This window comes from Hetaerina americana, unplaced genomic scaffold, assembly GCF_022747635.1.
Source record: "Hetaerina americana unplaced genomic scaffold, ioHetAmer1.1.p SCAF_144, whole genome shotgun sequence".
NCBI lineage: Eukaryota > Metazoa > Arthropoda > Insecta > Odonata > Calopterygidae > Hetaerina > Hetaerina americana.
Genome location: NW_027286559.1, coordinates 280,459 through 300,744, shown reverse-complemented (window position 1 = coordinate 300,744; position 20,286 = coordinate 280,459). Strand labels below are relative to the sequence as shown.

Sequence of the window (20,286 nt, the reverse complement as noted above, 5' to 3'; positions counted from 1 at the left end):
TACATTTAAACGACATACGCGGACGCAGCCCGAAAAATGTGGAAATAACAGTCGCAAGTTTAACTTTGTGGATTTCCTTCATTAGGAGGTTAAAAAGAAACTTAAAATTTCCACAATAAAGATTTAATGACGAAGATGCACAGCATCAAAACCATGGTCGTGAAATATTAAATCTTGTGGAAATGTTAAGTTTATTTTTAACCTCATACTGATATGCAAAATTTACACGCCCTAGGGCTCCATCAGTTATAAATTCAACCTTCGATTCCATCACTGTGACGTACGAATGCACATCTCTCCGCGACGGAAGAAACTACTGCCTCCCATTTTTAACGACGAATAGTGAGACAAACTGAAAGACAAAAGGTTACATTACATGTCTTTGAGTTAAAACTCAAGAACAAATTAATCATTTGAAATTATTGTATTTTCTTCTCAAAAGAAAGGAGTTTTAAAGATATAGTATGACACTTCTTAACCTTTTCTAGCCCTCCTGCTGCACATCGTCTCACGCGACGGCGACGCCAACGTAACACTCTATATTCCAGAAATTCCAACGACATTTGTTTACCCATTCGATGCGTCCACTACTGCCTTGCCACAAGCAATAAAAGCTAGCATAAAATTCTATATACAAGTAACCACAATCATGATTTGGACGCCGATGATTGGACAAGAGTATAATAGATAAGTTGTTAAGAACTTTTTTATTCTTGGAAATTACTGACGAGCTTCATTAAGAAATGGGGTTGATTTTAAAATTAGTTCATTATTTTTCATGGAGCTACTATATTTCATATTTCCAGGCTTTTCCGTTATTTTAATCGCCCCATATCTTCATCATGGAAGTCCCTTTAGCTCCGTGCAATTTGGCCCGAAGGATTTTTCACACGCCAAAAAACGGCATTTCCGTTCCCACAACCAACGAAAGATGCAGCTCCTTTCGCGGGTTGAACTAAGGATGTGAAGCTCATTTCCGCCGGCAATTGCCACGTGGAACTCGGACGAGTTTCCTGGAACGTCATAACTTAGGGAACTCCGCCAACTACCCCACGTGTCACTCTTTCTTTTTGATCGCTGTCCAATCCCCAGATCCCCTTTGGGTGTGACGTAATAATCGTACATGAAAAATCCCGTTGAAAGAGGAGCAGTGGCGCTAATACGGCTTGATATCCTGTTATCCCGAGGAGGGAGGGGACGAGGAAGAGGGGTTACAGGGTTTTTTTTTAAAAAAAGAGCTTTAAATATTTTCAACATTAAACCGCATCGAGTTCCGAGAGTAAAAGAACAAATAATTTTTTATAAGTAGCTTGAAAGGATGTTTCTTTTTAACAACGGGGTGCGGCGACATAACTTCCTTTTTTCAATTCGGTTTGCATATGGAAAAAAGGAAGTTAAATTGCCGCGTGCTTGGAATGGAGTTCTAACGGTCATTCGAGTGGACCAAGTGCTTTCGCATGCCCATATTTCAGCGGCTTTCAGCATTCGTGATCTCTGAGCGACCCATTTGCACAAATAATGCGCCAGGTCTCGAGACGCTAAAAGAAAAGGGAATGGACAAAAGGATATGAACAAGAAAAGCAACAACGCAGTGGTTTCTCTATGAGTGTAATTGGGGTATTGCATTGTTATTAAACGAGGGTGTTGATTTTAATTTCTTTTGACGATTACGCATAAGAATAATTCCTCGCGTAAAATTTGAAAAAGGAATTGTGGTATAATTTACATAATTTGTTTGTATAAAACAACCAAAAACATACCAAGAATTGCATCGCAGTAGAAGAATAGGTGTGTAATAGCGATTATTTTAAAAAGATTTATTCATTAATTTGAATGGTTTAAAGTTTATTCATTAACCAAGGTAAAGTTCAAAACTTGTTTCTTTCACTCCAGATGAACGATTTCAGTTCACTTAGATGCAGATAATTTTTATGAATTTTCACATTGGAATATGAAATGACGATACTTCCTTGCAGGAAGTAATGAATCGTAATATTTTTAAAGCTAAAACCTGGAAGATAGGTATGCATTTTCCAGAATGAATTACTTTCCGATCCAGAAGGATGAACACTATATTGTGGACTCAAAATTATTATAAAGACTCTCTCAGAATAATGATCAAGTCGGCGAATTGTTTTGTTGTTTAATAGCAAATTAGTGTACTTCAATCATCAGTTTGCATCTTCTCATTGACCTCGCGATTATTCCAACTGCTGACGAGCATTCCACCAGCCGTCCCCTTGTCGTTGACAGGCATTTGAAGTTTTTGGACTGCTTGAAAACGTCTAGCAAATAGACATCATTAGATGCAGATGTCAATGGGCTACAACTTTCCAATTTCGGTAGACACTCGCGTCAGTCCGGGGAAAAACAGGAGGTCTTTGACAGTCAATTTAGCGTTTTCAGAGTCGATGTAATTATTGGGCACGTTCCGTTTGCTACCTCGACTGCTGATGGACGATGTAAGGAGCCGTGCTTCACCCTCAGAAGTCAACCGGAACAGCAAGGAAACGTCTGCGATTGCAAAGGACGGGCGCCAAATGAAACCTAGAAGGGCGAGTGAGCACGGCCTCGAAGCGTAATGGCGTCGTGTGGAGCGGGGCGATTCGACGCGAGTCGGGAGCCAACATCGGGCGCCTCACCGAATCTCCTCCTCACAGCGGAGAGGAATGCAGACCCCCGAACTAAGGACAAACGCCAAGTGATTGCCCCATGTGCAGTCACTCTGTGAGGAATATCCCTTAGGCCATGCCGTACACGTATAGGGTCTGACGTCATAATGCAGCATCATTTGATTTGATGGCGAAACACCGACAGGTGACAAAACTCGCATTACCCTATAATGCACGGGACGAGTTTACTGGGAGCCGTGCACAGCTGCCCGATGAACCAGTCAATGCACAAACTATGCCCATTCTAATCAAAGTTAGAGCTCCAAGCGTACGGCTTATCGACTTTCACAAGTCATCTGGCGCTTCAAGAGACATTGGCAAAACTGAAGCTGACATTTTTGCCATTGGCCAAACAGTGCGGAACTCATAATGTCCAGCGAGACACACCGCTCACATTGCTGTGCAGGTCACAGCGGAACAATATGTATTGTGAACTGTTAGATTGGATGGAGTACAGCAATTTGATCAGCAGTCGATGGATAGATTCGATGGACTGGTAAAAGTGAAGCCATCGACATGCTTTATAAACATTACGTGAAACTGGCTAAGTGAAACAGTTGGCCACACGCGCACCCCAAAGTCTTACCTTTCATATCAGCTTACACAAAACATACGAAACAAAGGAATCACTCCGACACGTCCTGTTTGCGCAGCGGTCATCTCTTTTAGCGAGGCAAGTGACGGAGCAGCTCCCGACACGATGGCGAGTTGAATACTCGTATTTTGATGAGCACTTTTTCGGCTTCTAAAACGCATCGCTTCTGGCGTCTAGTAGCAGATTATTGAATTACTGCGGAGTTCAATTGCCTTATCAGTACTTTACACGTACTTGTTATGTCCTCTTAGTTCATAGGTATCACTGCAAGGGCGGCTACGGTGAGCCACTTATTTCCAGACATCCTCAAACTTTAAATATAGCTCCTTCGAAGTATCTTTCATCAACAGGGATATCAAAAAATGGACTTTCTCGTTCACTTTTTTCGAAGTGAACTTGATCCGATCTTTCCTGACCACATTGCAATTATAACATATGAATCGAGCGGAATTAGTTTTTCGGTTATATCTCGCCAAGTAGAATTCAAATTTTGAAATATTTCTCCAACAGCTGAAACTGGGGTCATATTCCAAAGTTTTTACAGTGAACAGAAAGTGTACATTAAAAATAAAATGAGGCAAAGTATACTAGCAATCATTTGGCATTTCATTATTTGGGAATGAAATAAAATGTTTTAGTTAATATTTATAATTATATATCGCCGAATTTTTCCTAAGTAACTAAATATACCACGAATGAAGTCACGGTACACCCTTACAGATACGGTATATCATATATCATGACAGTCATAAATCAGCATCGATTCTGATCTATCGTGATGGTGGCGTATTACCATTTCTACATTCCAAGATGAAATGTACAGGGTTCGTCCGGAAAATAAGTGTACTGAGCTCAGGAAAAAAAATGTATTACACTTTTACATATCTTAAGCTAATATTCCTCAAAATAGGACCCTTGTGAGTCGATACACTTGTTCCAGCGGCGTTCCCATTCCTGGAACGCTCCCGCGAAGGCATCATCGGGAACCTCTCGAAGACTCGTCGTCGACCTCTTCTCTGCCCTCCACGAACATCTTGTGCCACCGAAAGATCATGTTTCTGGACATGGCTGACTCCCCGTAAGCCTGGTTAATTATACTGACAGTTTCGGTAGACGATTTCCCAAGCTTTACCGCAAATTTGATGGAATAACGCTGCTCCAAAAACTTCGGCATCGCGTTCCGTGACGTGGGTCGAAGCGTGGAGGTTCGCGTAAACAGAGCTCCTCACTACACCACAGCTCAGAGCCGACTGCCTTTTTCAGCGTCGCTTGCCAACATACCCCCCTCCAATCGCAGCCCGTCAGAGCGGTGCTGGGCGCGCCTGGAGCGGGGCGCCCAGCCCAGGAGTCAGTACACTTATTTTCCGGACGAACCCTGTATGAATAATACATTATTTTATTTTCAATACTTGCAAAGCGAAAGAGAGTAGTCGGAAGAGTTCACGTAGTAAGCCCCCTAAGTAGCCTAAACGTCGATGACTGCGGTTTGGACATGCTCTCCGGGCGAAGGGAACCACTCGCACAGCGGTTTTGCAGTTCTCGGGAGACGACCGTAAAACTGTCCACGACGGCCTTTGGAAAGCTTTAACTTTCCGTCCCTTGCCTTCCTTTTCGGCACATAATCTCCCGGCTCACCCCACGCTTTCCTCTGGGGACGAACCGATGGATCGCCGCAAGATTTATCAGAAGTGACGTGGGCAGTAGAGTTGGGTTGCCATTCGAGTAACCTTGAGCCCCGCCTCGCCATTTTATCGGCACGCTCATCGCAGTTCTCCAATCATTCCTCCGTCCCGACAAGTAAGTCCAGCCCCTCGATCCGCTCCCGGCCAATCAATCAATCACGCCTCAATCCTCACTCTACCATCCCACAGCCTTAAATATAAGTTCCTCTGTCCCACCTCCATTACCCCTTTCAGAACTACCCTCCATCTCTTGACTGGTCGAGCGTGATTCAAATCAGCCTCGAAATAAGGGTGACTCGCGTGAACTATCAAGGGAAATTCGAACGTAACCGTTATTTTACGTGTCTTCCATGGATTTGGAGAAGCCTTAACGGAAAAAACCAGCGCAACATTTGTTTTTCCTCAATCATCATTGAGCGTACTTGAGTCTCCCGCACAAGGCCGTTGTTTCGCGGAAACTTTGAGATAATAACTTTGAGTAAGGCTCTAAGCAATCACAGCGAATTCAAATAACGACGTCCCGGAGCATCGACCGAGAGAAAAGGGCATTGTTAGTGACTTCCAATCTATTTAATGAACTTTGCAATCGAGTATAAATTTCAAGGACCTGAATTCCGAGATTTCCATCAACAATCTATCTGAACGAGGCATCGAGATAACTGATTTAACTTAATTGACACAAGTCACTTTAGGTCCTGGCGAGGTCCTTAACCGCGTAGATTAATGAACCTCTGTAAGGTGTACATTAATAGGAATCGTGGATAGAAGACTTTCGCGCAGGCGCACTGCTGCTGGGAGATGTTTCCGAGTAAATGAGACGTGCCTGCCCGTGTGCGTTTCCCCGCGCGAATGCGAGAGTCGCCGAGGACGAAGTGATTACCGATCGGGAGGAGAGTGCTTCCCCGGGAGCACTCGGACGGTGAGGCGACGTGCGGAGAGTGATTATCCGGTCGGATCCTCGATGATACATCTCCCTGTCGGCTGGGAATCCTCGAAGAAAAAAAGGAAAGCGACAACATGAGTGAGGAGGATGGGAATAATCAGTCAGGGCATGTTCTGGAGAGAGCGTGCCGCCAAAAACTATAGCAATAATAATATGGAGGCACAAAGAATGTATGTCAAAAGGAGAACCAAGAATGGAATGGGACACGTACTAATGGAAAGAGTGAAGTTTATGCGAAATGGCGAAGCGGAAAGTCGAAAAATGAAATGGAGATCTCGGTTTGATGAATGTCAATCATCATGTACTTATTGTAAAAGCGACGAGGAGTTTCAATGGATGGAGAGTTTCCCTACTGATACCACTGTCCAAAGTGAAAATCAGATTGACGCCAACGGAAATCGTTAGGAAAAATGAAGACGCGACTTTCTGGACACGAGAACCTCGCGGGCAATCGCAGCTGACAAAGAGTGAAAGGCCCGCAGCGAAGGGTTTCAGCTCCATGGCCTTTCTCCCATCAAAACCAACGTCCAGGTTGATACCTGCAGGTGGCCTATGAACGCGTCTAAGGGAAAAATAACCTCTCTCCCCATTTGAAACCGTAGAGCACGACGCCCCTGAACGCACTTTCCCCTTCCCCTTACTGCCCGAGAGAAGCCGAGACTCGTGGCTACCATCGCATTACTACAAGACATTCAACTCTTTGCACGAGTATTTATCCCTTTATCTCCCCCCAAGGTACACGTTCGTCATTTACACTTTCGTTCGCCATTGCTTTCCCTGTGCAAATTGCACACACACTGCCGCTGAAGGGGTGGACGTTGTCACACCGAAGCAGCGTTTAAACGGAGGGCAAACGCCCAGACAATAGGGGATCTGGTCTGGTCTAGGAGCCCCTACTTCGGTAGTTTTCCTAAAATAAGCACATTATAAATATTAATTACAAGTTGGTTAACCGAAAACCACAATTCTTGGAAACATTTTTTTCATGCCAATTAACCTGGTATGCGGTCGTCACTTTATCTGTGCCTTTTTGTTTGTTGTAATAACTGGAAGCTGGTCTCGCTTGCACAGATAAGTATTTTACTTTTGACACCGTAGTGCATGTAGGTGTTTAAAAATTATATCCATTATTTGAATAAACCTTAGAGGCTTCACTTCGCGTATGTTTTGCGTGTCCATCAAATGAAAGAGGGAGAACGTGATTTTCCACAGCATTTATTTTGAATTCACACAGCGCGTTTCACTGTGATACGGCATCATGAGGTACAAATTTGAACCCGATCATACATATATACACCACATTTATCTCAATACAAATTTGTAACTGACGATGCCACATCGCGGTGAAACCCGTTGTGTTAAACCAAAATAAAATCCGTGGAAAATCACATTCTCTCCCTTTCTTTTGATGGATCCATTATTTGAGTCATTGACAAATTTATCCGTGAGGAATCAGGGAAACCCATAGCATTTCACTAAACTTTATTGCGTTGGACTCGGCTTCATGATGTACGTGACATCTTCAAGTACCTGAAGATGTCACATCGTATGTGATGAAAACAGTCGTACCGCAATGACGTTTAGTGAAATCTACAAGGCTTTTCCAAATCCTCGAGATGCCATGCCATCAGATTGATACCATTGAATTGACATTCATCCGAATCTAACATTCGAGCACCACTTGGTTTTGGTGTCGCACATCCTGGTGTGAAATCTTGCCCCGCCGTACACCCCAGCCGGGAGCTGGTGCGGTATCACGGATGCGTGAGACGCATTCAGGTGCGGGGCTGGTGTCGGGGGGTCCAGGGGAGGAAGGATGCAATCGATTTGGCTGGACGGAGTGAAAGGAGCCAAGCAGTTCCTTCTTTTTGCTTCTTTTCTTCACCGACGAGCACCCCCCCCCCCCCCACTGCTGCCAATTCCGTCGTCCGGAACGGCCCCCAAAGGGGCGGAGCTATCAGGAGGAAGAAAAGGGGGAGGGGGACGGTGGAGGGGCAGGGAGAGAGGGTTTCCAGTCGGCCGAGCGAATAGAACAAAGTTGCCCCGTGTTGAACTGTTGATGCCTTCGGTGAGGGGGAGGAGTTGGCCCGCGGAACGAGAGCGAGCGTGATGGGGTCGACCGGGCGGACGTGATGCGGAGATCTCTCCGCTGGACTAAGATGTGGCGCTCCGAGGTGTCATCACGTCAATTATTCAACCCGACAAAACATATCCAGCATTCCCATTCTCCTTCATAACTGGCAAAACCTTTTCTCAAAGTTTTGATGTTTCCTTGCGTCTAGTTTAATGTTCTACACGCAAATACCAAAATGTTAAAACGAAACATGTCGGGATAAGCGAAAAGAAACGTGATGCCATTATCATTAACGCTATTCTAACGGCTGGGGCAGGTGTTTGTTGAGCCCAGAGACTAGGCACTGTCACGCTGCCCTATGACCGCGTGGAATTATGGAATTGCAGCTCTCTGCATTTTATGTTTTTTTTTGCATTACAATACATTATTTTTTAACTCCTCGTACTTTACACCTTCCTTCACTCCGTCCAAAATGCCTCATTTTTTTCCTCCCTTCACTTCGGTTAGCAAGCATTATGTATCCACTGTATTACTATCTTCAGTACTCCATTGCCTCTCACTGTTTCCTGGTTGGACCACGCATCTCTCATACTATAGGTCCATGGTTCGATCCCATGCAAATTTACACCTTTTCTGTTTTTATTCTTCCCGTTTTAATAATCGTTTCCGTCCATATTTCCTTATAAATTGTGGTGCATACTTTTTAATAAATTATTTTTCGTAATGCTAAGGTTTATATAAATATTTTCATAGCGTCATATATTTTATAATGCGTTTGGATTTTTCACAACAACATACTCTCTTTCCTACTATATTCAAAAGTTCTTTGTCAGATGCATTTCATGCTCATTTAATTTTTTCCGATATTCTCCATTTTCTAACCTCAATAACCTCCTACGCATCCACGCTTATCCTCTTTCCTCGAGGACCAGGTTTCCGAGTCATACAAAACTACAGTTTTCGCCAATCATTTCTTACACTATTTGCTTCATGCCTTTGCCACTCGATTTTTCAGTTCGTAAAAATTTCTTTGTATGGCGTAATCCGTGTAATAATACCCCGACTTATATGCTCATCTTCGACTAGAACATTTCCTTGATAAGTAAAGTGTTCCGCCTCCTCTAGCGCATGCCTACCAATCTTGAGCGTGAATCAATTTGAAGTGTTCTATAACTCCTCACCACACGGATGTAATTCTAGTATTTAAGTAAACTGCAACTAACTAGATGAAAAATCCATTTATACGCCTAAAGTCAAGCCGTGACATTTTTCGGCAACGAAGACTCGGTGTAAATACCTGACATATTCACTGTGATTCAAGTCATTATTTGGTCAAACTTCTAAATACGTTCAATGAGAAATGGTTTTTGTGGTAAATGCAAAAAACTCTTCCTTTGCGCAGCCGCGGAGAGGAAGGGACGATGCCTAGGAATCGCACGCAAGGGCATACCAGGGTGCCATATCACGGGCGTCGCGCCCACTTGGCCTGTGCCCTTGGCGACCCAAGGATGGGTAAAATAGAGTTTCAAATTACCCTACTTTTTAAAACCTCAAAGCACTTCGCCTGAAGCTTCGCCCAAAAATACCCGAAGGCCTTTCCGCGGGAATTCCTTTATGCGGATGCGTAGCCAAGCTTGAGGTGTCCAATACTGACACTGATGCTTATTTCGCATCAGCCTTCCTTTCCCTTAGCCATTGTAAATCTTTTAGGGGGGGGGGGGAGGGGTTCGAAGATTAAATATGAGGAGAGGGGATTGTGGGGGACTAAATGGGCGCGATGGTGAGACGGGAGTCGGGATGCTTCAGAGGTAATGGAAGACGAAGGACAGAGAAATGTAAAACGAAATTTTGTCCAAAAAGCACACGCTCTGTGCGTGAGTGTAAATGCGTGTGCGTACACTCGCACGCACGTACGCGTGCATGGAAACCTTCGTGTACGTATTTTTTAGTGCTCAGAAAATTCCGCGCCAGTACGAAGTCGAAAGCCCAGTGTGCGCCCTTAAAAATCCTCGCGCGGGTCCGAACAAAACCAGACGCCCTCGAGGTAGCCCTAGGAGGTGGTGAGGGCAGGGTGAGGCGGCGATGGAGGGGCGACGGCCCCCGACGTCCTCGGACACGCAGGGCGACACGAGAGAGGTGACTGCGAGGCAAAGATTCGGGGAGTGAAAGTTAACACGAAAGAAGAACATTGCGGTGATGGCAGTGACCGAAGGAAATGTCACGCTCTCGTAAGTCAGGAAAAGAGAGCACTATTTACGATACAAACATATCGAAGATTAAGATGTGAGTTATCATAATCAACCCACACCACTGAGAGAGCGATTTGGAGGCCAAACTAACGGAGAGAAAGCGCAGTAATTTACTGATCTACGAGTAAGAAAACGCATAATGGAATTTAACCATCGCCATCAAAGGCAGTCTACCGAATAGTGATAGATTTTAGATCGGACTTAAGAACTATCATCCATTATCGTGCACTTCACATTCTCCCGACGCCAAACTCCACTTCCAACTCTTGAGATATTTCCACCTTCATTTCTTCCAGATATCCTATCGGTATTTCACGTCTCTCCTCTTCTCCTAGATTTCACCTACTTCCACATCCTACTGTCCTTCATTATCTGCAACGTCCCCTTTTCCCGCCTTCTTCAAATTCCGCAGAGTAACCTTCTGTCTCTTTCCTACACATTCCTTCATACGCCTTCCCCCTAGCCCAGCTTTTTCCTCTCATTCTCCCCAATACCCACGCATCAAAACACCCCAATCCTCACTCTCTCCTCAAAGGACAGGTTTTGGAACCATCGGAGAGACTCCCTAAGCTGCTAAGCTGGATGAACCAGACCAAAACGGCTATTAGAGACAAACTCGCCTCTATCGGCAACAGTGTAAAGCTGAGAAATTATTTAATAAATAAGACTTTAGAATGACAATGTCCTTTGATATGGAAGTGAAATGTTGACATGAGGAGAGAAGAATTAATTCTTTCAAGACGTGATATTGGAAATTAAGAGGACTTCTTTGACCATTTCATTAAATGGGGAAATCCTTTCTTCTCCGAATGAGGTCAAATAGCTGTCACCGACCGCTTAAAATAAAAGGCAAAGAAAAATGCTTTTAAATTGTGGCAACATGGGAACGGTCGCTGTGGTGCCTTAAGTTTTGGGTTGAAATAAATCAAAGAAAAGGATGGGTAACACTCGAATCAAATTAGAGAATGCGTTTGCATTATATGTACAATAATTTTTTAAGTCGAGCATATATTTTCCACCTCACAATTTGAGGTTTGAGAAGTATGTACCAAAATGATAGGGAGTAGGGACTCCTCTTCTAGCTGAACAAATAGAAGCAACGACTCAAACGAACCATTTCCTACTTCAATTTATTTTCTATGAGCCAATTTTCCTTCCGTTGGTACTTCCACCCCGTTATGCACCCATTCTCATGGTGTGAACGTGTACGTATTGTTGTAACAAACAGCATTTGATCAGAAGATATTCTTAAAGGCGAGCTTTGAGGCTCGACCAGAGTTACGCAAGTCCACGAGGCACAAGAGCGGAAGGTGTGGCTTCTGGGATGACAACGACCAAATATGGTGAGGGCAAATTCAAGAAGGTTATCTTTCAAATCCGGTCCCTTCTCTAACATGAAGGGGACGTAGTGACGGTAGTTGAGCAGAGCGCTGGGCTAGGGGGCTGGGATTCGATTCCAAGTGATGCCTCAATTTCACCAGAGTTGTGCGATTTTTCAGTTTCCCCAGAAACTACAGACAGCACAGGGAAAGGAACTGGCTCCCCCTGCCCTATTATGTATTAGCTATATTCACGCCGATCAAATCAACCTTAGAGTTCTCTATTGTGGTCGGTTTTATTTTGCAAGCTTACCAAAATAATGGAGTTTGTCTTCATTTCACCATTCGTTTACTCTCATGAGATAAACTACGAGTTGAGTGACCATGGTTCAATCGAACGTCATAGGAAACATAAAGTGTAGTCTTACTTGTTCCAACGGAAGCGATTTCAATCATCAGCACTTAAGTCTATCCATTGCGACTGCGGTATTATCCACTGTCTCTGGGAGGAACACATGAATCAGTGATCTCCAACTATGAAATCTGCAAAGCTAATAATTTTAAAGTTTTCCATACGTATCTATAGAACAATGTTCAAGTAAAGTAAAAATTGATGAAAACGCTAATACCTTGTTCACACTATAACTAACTATTCGAGGCGTGTTCAAAAATGAAGGTGACTTTGTACTTTAATGCAAAAATATAGATCTCTCACAATCAACGATGAGTGAGCAGGTGCATTATCGTGATGCCAAAGCCATGAATTGTTTTTCCACCATTCCGGACGTATTTTTAGTATTGCTTCTCGCAAGCCGCGCCTGACTTCAAAGGTAATACACCTTATTGACCGTGCAACCTTGTGTTAAGAACTCCTGATGCACTACTCCCCGGTAATCGAAGAAAACAGTGAGCAAAACCTTGAAATTTCATCGAACTTGGCGTGATTATTTCGGTCTTGGTTCTCCTGGGTTCTTCCATTGGGACGATTGGGCTTTGGTTTCGATGTAATGACCTCATACTGCCCATGATTTACCACCAGTTATAATCCTTTTGAGCAAAATAGGATCGTCATGGACGTCATTCAACAGCTCCTGAGCGATGCTCATGCGACGGTTCTTCTGGTCAAAATTAAGCAGTTTCGGAACGAACTTCGCTGACACACGTCTGATGACCAAAGCATCCGAAAAAATTGCATGTCAACATTACATTACGAGCCAACTGATATGCCAACATCCTAAACAACTTCTCTGATAGTGATTCGACGATTTTTTAAAACAATTTTCTTCGCCGCTTCAGCGTTTTCATTTGTTGTTGACGTGCTGGGGCGTCCAGAGCGAGGTTCGTCATTGGCATCTTCTCGACTCTCTTTGAAGCATCTGTACCACTCATAAACATTTTTTTACTCATACCAACCTCATCGTATGCCACTGTCAACATTTCAAGTGTTTTGGAGCAATTAATTTCATTTTTTGCACAAAATGTGGTGCAAATTCTTTGATCAATTTTTTTATAGCAGAAAATTACCGAGCACAACCAAACCCGTCATCTCTTTTTATGTGTCATTAACAGACTAAATATGCTATTTGTTGAAACTACAACCAAATGTTTGGGACATATGTACCGACACAACAAAACAAAAAAAGGAATGTAAAGGTATGTTGCCCGCGAAATTTGAAAAGTCACCTTAGTTTTTGAACACAATTCGTACTGGCAATATACTAGTACATATATGTGAAATCGGAGGCTGGAATTAGTGAACCGCAACTTATTTCAGACAACTAACACTCCCTACGTTCCAACCAAAAATGCTTCTTTTAAAATTTGCTCCAAAGTGTACTAATTTGAATCAACTTCGGTATAAATTTGCTTTCCTAACTTACAAAATTTTAACACTGCGAAATACGTCTCTCAAAACGAGCTTTAAGGAAGTTCCACAACAGCTATCCTCACCAGCAATCAACTGTGTCAACGCGGTGGGCTCAATTCTTTTGACCTTTCAAATTTTATGCAAAGGAGTTCCAAATCAGTTGCACATTAATTCTATTTACCTGTGTCAGATAAAATAAATACCTCAAGACTTTCGACATTCCGCGCTTACTTTCGTCCGTTTCACACGAATGAGTTTCTTCTGCGAAAGCATTATGGTGTACGAAAATTATAAGAGCAAAGCCACCGTTCTCCGACCGACCGGCGATGACAAGGAAAGGACTCGGTGACTATCCCGATTTGATCTGGAAAAAAACGTCAAAGTTCTCGCTTCTCTTATCTAAGAGCTCGAGAACGCAAGGCAATGCAATCTAGGGGGGGATGACACCTAACAATACACAACGGTTGCTATCGGATGAAAATTGAAGAGGGAAAAGGATTAACAACACTGTCCTTGATCGACATGCGAATGAATAAATTACTACTGACTTAGTTCCCGGCATTATCCCTTTTTTTCGTATTTTATTAGCATTTGCTTATCATCTCCAGCACGAAAAAGATAATACTTATACAATGATAAAACGAACTAAATTTTCTAGTCGCAGCCTACATCGTGTGAAATGGGAGCGATGGAATTCCATACGACAAAGACATAAACTCTTCTCTGAAAATACTTCTCACACATTGCGAGATTTGGGTGTGAAATTCGGAAGCAAACCAAGTCACAACCTAATGAAAGTTCGGTCATCTTCTTGTAAATGAGCATTCAACACTAGCTCAACAGTATACACTAGACCAACGCAGTATCGCATAAGCTTATTATTACTCAACGTGAATATTTCACAGAAACATTTAGAAAAGATAGAACATATAACATCAACAGAAAGAGATAGGCTTATGTTATTGAAGGCTTATGGCTTGCACGGATCACACGACATGCGTAGAACATTTAAGTAAACAGCATAAACAGGACATATGAGTAGATAGTACAAGAGGAACAATAGCCAGTCATGATAAAATAAGAAAGATTTACACAACACAAGCAGTGAGAAACATTCCGCGCGATTGCAATCATTTTGTTGATCATAGCGCATTTATGCTCTTAAATCGCAATCAGAAGGAAACTCTGCTGCTCGCATTTTTAAGCACTCTCGTTCTAATCATCAATCGGCATTTTAATGCTCACTTCCAGAATCGCGGAGTGCTCGATCACACATTTCTCATACACACAACGAGCAAGTGAACGACTTTACGGAAACGCACCAATAAGAAACACAACAAACACAGAGAACGCACACATGACGCGTTAATTAAAATTCTACCAATGCCACTCATAAATGCATCAAAACCATTGTGAAGAAACCATTAATACACTTAGATTTGGGGGAAGAAAAGATTAGAGTGAGAAGTTGAGCAGATGGAAGTATTTTCTAAAGAACTAAGAATCCACTATCGCGAGTAAAAAATCACGCACACACACACATACTTGCACAAATCATTCACGCCTGGAATGAGCAATCGATTTGGGTAAGGGTCGAATTGGTTGGTGCAAACGGCCGTGCAGACGGATTAACGATCAATCTCAAGAACGCGGATGGTCAATAAGTTTCATCAAATGTTTTTTGAAGCGTTTTTACCGTTGTACTGAAGAGGCTGTCTTGCCCAGCTAGTCAGGCCCATTTATTTGTCCTTCGGGATGGAGTAGAGCAGCCAGCGGCTCGCTTCCACCTCGGTTACGCACTAATCAATTTACCTTTCCTTCAATGCAAACACCAACGCCTAACTCCCGTCGATTACCCACCTCCACGACGATCACATCCCTCCCAACACTCGTTAAACACACCTCTATGGGCGGTTCACTCTTTTTTGTTAACGTACCGTTATCTTTCTTTCTCCCCCTGAGAGTCCTCTTGCTCTGCTACTCTGTGAAATGAAAGGCGATAACCAGTTTTAATCAAAACCGATAATCTAACACAAATTATTATTCAACAGATCTTGTAAAGAAATGATATTTTTTTATTAATTCGTTTGAATGGTCAACACAAAACTAGCTGGATGACTGACGCTGTGTAACTCAACGCGGGGGTGGGGGGAGGGTGGGGTCCATAGTGAGCATCTCGTGGTTGTCCTGGCACATCAGCGAGCCATGCACAAACGTCAAAAAATGTGCTCCTCGACAAATCCAAAAGGGGGCATGCAAGTAACATAGTACCACTTCATTGGTAAGCATTGCAACCGTGTGCTGTCGCCCTCGAGGAAAAATAAGCGAAACGGGACACGTTAAGTCTTCCGAACGGTCTCACACCATTATCACGTGTTTTACCTACGGTGATCTATTCATATATAATCACATAAGAAAATATTAACGACTTTTATAATATTTAATGAATATTTTATACTCCAAAAAATTAGATCCAATCTGTACGCATGACCCTATTTAACTAGGCAATATACGCAACCCTTCATTAACATTGCGCGACAAACGGTTCAATTGATTATTTGCGAAGTGAGAGTATTACATTATGCGCTTGGCTTTTTAAAGGATGCGCGATGCTAAAGGAATTGTTTGATGTATTAGCACAAGAAAGAAGGCCCTCAGTGAACGTTTCAAATAAAACAAAAATAAGTATTAAGGATATATTTAACAGCTGATAATGCGGCAGTGACGTTAATAGTTTTGGCAGAAAGAGAAATGAAGTTTAATAAAATGATTCATGGTAAGAAATTAAGGCTTTCAATACACAGTTTAGATGATAAGTGCAAAAATAGGTGCATGGTTTCCAAAAAGGCTTTCGAACTGAAATACGTTAAATCCTAAGACATATGTGCCAACTTACTGAAAGTGAAGCTTTCGGAAGATGACGATCGGAGAAATGACAAGAAAAAACGTTTTCACTTTGATGACAGAAATTAGTGCATGATTTCCGAGAAAACGTTATTAGTTGAATGTAAATTTTTAAAAGCATTATGATAGCCTCCAGATTATGAATAACGAAAATTGAAATAACTTGCACTCCCGACTCATTATATTTTGGTATTAATTTAATACAGGGTTTTAATTTAATGGGATTACGGACATTTAAAACACCAACAGTCCCCTGTGACGGTCACAGATTTCCTTGGATATCGATCGCTGTCGTTGCAAAAAATATTTACACATAATCACAATTGCTTTGTGTATTCCATCGAGTTAATGAGATAATAAAATTACAAACCAAGTATTAGCTCAAGAAACTTGATGGTTCAAGCGTGATTTCTACGTGACAAAAATGGACCGCATACAAAACGGGAACAAAATTATTTATAAAACGGCTAACTAGTGAATTCGAATCCCAATTAAGCTTCACCTCCACGACGGGTACAATCGACGGGTTCTATTGAGGTCACGCTACACGAATCAAAAACCAAAGCTTGACACTTTTTCATTTATTATATTTGACACCTTTTCATTTATTATACTTTCCGAAGATTCAATTATTTATTAACATATTCCTATCGCCATTTCTGATCAGTCGACCATTAACTATTGAGGCAAACAGTTACCATCGTAACAAGGAATTTCTCGATCCAGACATTTTCCATTAAATCTCCTAACATGGAAGTTGAAGCTCCCTTGTAACCTCAATAGTATTTCATTCTGTATTCATTGTCGAGTGCTGTTTCTGGAGGAAACGCCCGACTAGTCGTTAGTAATTTCAGAATCCTATTAACCCAGAAATCATTAAATAATAGATAACATGTAATCTCACCGCAGATACACTTATGGACAGTAAATAGTCACTAATGGCCAAACCTATCAAAAGTTCAGTCTGCATTTAGGATTCGATTCAAAACAGAAATCGTTTCGTATTTAGAGGGAACCGAGGCACAAAAATCCCCGATCGGAAGCTCATCACGCAATTTTTAACTTTGTGAATGGGAAACGATGGAAGAAGCGTTGGAAATACGAATGCGCTTCGGCAGCCCTTCAATTAGATTTTAAATAAGCTTGAAATAAGAAGTCGCCCATCGTAAATCCACGCCGCGAACATTAGCCGAGAACGCGTTATCATCGGATCCTTTCTGCATTCAAACCTACACAAACGGTAATTCCGCAATAACGCTCCCCCCTCGAAGCCAATTTTGAAATAGCACACTAGGTTTTGCACTCGATAAAAATCTTCTATTAACATAGGCCACCAATTAAGTAAGTTTTCCCTTTCACCACGGTTGAAGGCCTTAAAAGGCACGATTACCGCAGGAAGACCGTCCAATCATCAACGGATTATGTCTGCCCAGTCAATATTAGGGCACGGCAATTCAGAGCAGAACCGCAGTTTTGTCTAGATCAAGGGTTCCCGGGGCGTTGATCCCATTTCCACACGGGTGTTCGACGCGGCCGTGGCAAGGGAAGCAAGCACTAGCAAGGAAAGAAAATGGCTTGAGAAAGTGCAAGGAAAGGGAAACATTTCCGGTGGAGATTCGTATTGCACCATGCGCTATTCAATTTTTTCCCCATCAGCCACGGCCGCCCCCCCCCCCCTCGTTCACCCTCGAACAGCGAAATTGAAAGGCTATCATTATTTCTTTTCTGCACATCGACGAGAAGGCTAACAACAGCCGGTAATGAATGGGTAATGATATGCAACGAAGGCAAGAGCACTGCAGGGGATGGAGAAACAAGAAAAAAAGGTCAGTCACCCCTGAATTAACCGCCACTTAAAAAAACACCATCAACGAACACATCCACATGCTCGCACAACACACATCCACATGCGACAGACGGCTCTACGGAAAAAGAATAAATGCACGAGTGGAAAAAACATCGAAGAACATGAGAGCGCATTGGGTTGGGGGAAGTGGGTCAAACGGCAGTTGCAAATCCAAAGCAGCGAGAGGAGCGCTTCCCTTCCCCGAATCAACCTTACCTTTCGCGGCGGCGGCTGCATGTCGAAGATCGGAAGCCCTTCCTCAGAAGCGGTCGAACCAACAAACGGTAACAAAACAACACAAACGTCTCCGTCTTCGGGCTGTGGGGACGTTTCTCGGGAGCCCCGCGCGCGTTTCGAGAGGGGAAACACCGACCACTGATCTTCCCCAAAAAATTCTCCTCCAGGCGAGCGCGGAGGTCGAAAGCCCGCACACGGTCGAACTGAACCCACCTTCTTCCTTCCCTCTTATCCTGCTGCCACCACACGACCCCCACCCGTCCACTGCGGGACCCCCCTCTTCGGGAATCAAAGACGGCACATACCACACCCGAGGACACAACTTCCCGGCGGCAGCCTCGACTCGCCTCCTCCAATCCAATGGGACGGGGATGTCGCCTCGAAACGGCAGAGGAAGACCGTTTGAATGGGGGAAAACGGCGTCCTGCTCTCCCTAGCCCGCCGTCTCTCTCTCTCTCTTGGAGAGGTGCGAGGGCGTGCGGCAATAGGCGAGTGCGAACGTGTATTGTCTGTCCGTTCACGGGGATCACATGGCCTCCATATCACTGCGCGAGGATGGTGTGCTGCCGCGGCACATGACCCCGTACCGACGGGAACACAAACTTCCTCCCTCGGAACACCCAGACCTGTTATTACTCGCTCCCTTTCCCCGCGGGCGGCGGAATGAAATGTACGTCCGGGACGGAGACGAGAGGATCCGTTTGTCGAGTTAGGAGGAATAGGGAGGAGAGAGAGAGAGAGAAAGAAGAGAGCGAGGGATGGCTGCGCGTATCCTGCGCCGCCTTTGCACGGTGGCGGCGACGACTACCGTCCAAGTTCCTCTTTCCCTCTCCCATCCACACACGCGCGGAGACAGCAGCACCACGGCGGGGAGACGGGCAAACCCCAGAAACGAGTCGATTCCCCCCCCCCCCCCGCCCATTCGCTCGCCGTCCGCTCCCTCTGCCGTATTCAGCCATATTGATTCCGGGGGAGGCCACGTCCCTCCCTCCAGCGGGTGGAGGGCTCTCGTGGAGGGGGTCGAACCTCACCCTCTCCTACTACAACTCCCCGCGCGTCCCTCCACACCATCCCTACGCGCCTTGAATCAGTACACCCATTCTGAACCTCCCCCCTCTTGGATATCTGTGGCGGCCCGAACACCCCACCGTATTACGGAGAGATGACGGGAGGGTGTCCGAAAGGAGTCCCTCTCCGCTTCGGATTTTCCCCTCACTCCCCTTCCTATTTTTTTCTTTTCCAGAGAATCGTACGCACGAGACGCCTTGCCGATAAGGGTCACGGGAGTGCACGCGGGAAAGGACGACCTACCTGCCCACACCCTCCCTCTCTCGTCGATACATTTCTTGCATATAAAAGCATACACCACACGGGGAAAAAGATTCCCTTTCGACTCTTTCTTTAAAAATGAGCATCTATTTATTTCTACCCTCGACACCCAAGGTAGAAGCGCAGAAAAGAGAATTTCGAGCCCTTTAAATCGGAGTATTCATTACTCCTTGGTAAAGAAGATCGCATCGGGAAGGTCAAAACATTGTATGCAGCTCATCAATCAGCTTCATTAAAGCTTTTTTCGCGCCTGCACGAGAAGCATGTACAGATCCAGTTGAAATTATTAATGAAAACGTTTCACGAATATATTGACATTTTCTAACGAAGAGCTTCAATTTTTAATCATCACGCATCGTTCCCTCGACACCAGGGAGCGATGGCCAACACCTGCACGAAGACCGTCTTTCCAGACGCGACCCCATCCTCTCGAAAAGAGGAATTCTCCACTTTTTCTCCCCCGACGGAGGGGGTGGACGGAGTGCGACTGCTGCTTCGGGATCCCGACATCCCGGTGCGACCCGCGCGCGGGGGCGGCTCCCCTGGCAGCACGTAACAACACCACGTGG

At 44.1% G+C, this 20,286-nt stretch overlaps 1 protein-coding gene across 3 annotated transcripts in view; it reads right to left on the bottom strand.

Annotated features, from left to right (window-relative positions):
- Positions 1-19,210, bottom strand: part of nwk (nervous wreck) — a 265,155-nt gene extending 245,945 nt beyond the window's left edge. For 2 of the 3 annotated variants that reach the window (XM_071583676.1, XM_071583678.1), the window contains exons 1-2: positions 18,368-19,210; positions 15,339-15,383 (exon numbers count right to left, since the gene is read on the bottom strand). In XM_071583676.1, the coding sequence (XP_071439777.1) occupies positions 15,339-15,383; positions 18,368-18,388 (66 nt within the window). In that variant the 5' untranslated portion in view covers positions 18,389-19,210. The remainder of the gene's footprint in view (positions 1-15,338; positions 15,384-18,367) is intronic. The other variant, XM_071583677.1, reaches the window with a different exon arrangement.
- Positions 19,211-20,286: the final 1,076 nt, after the last annotated feature.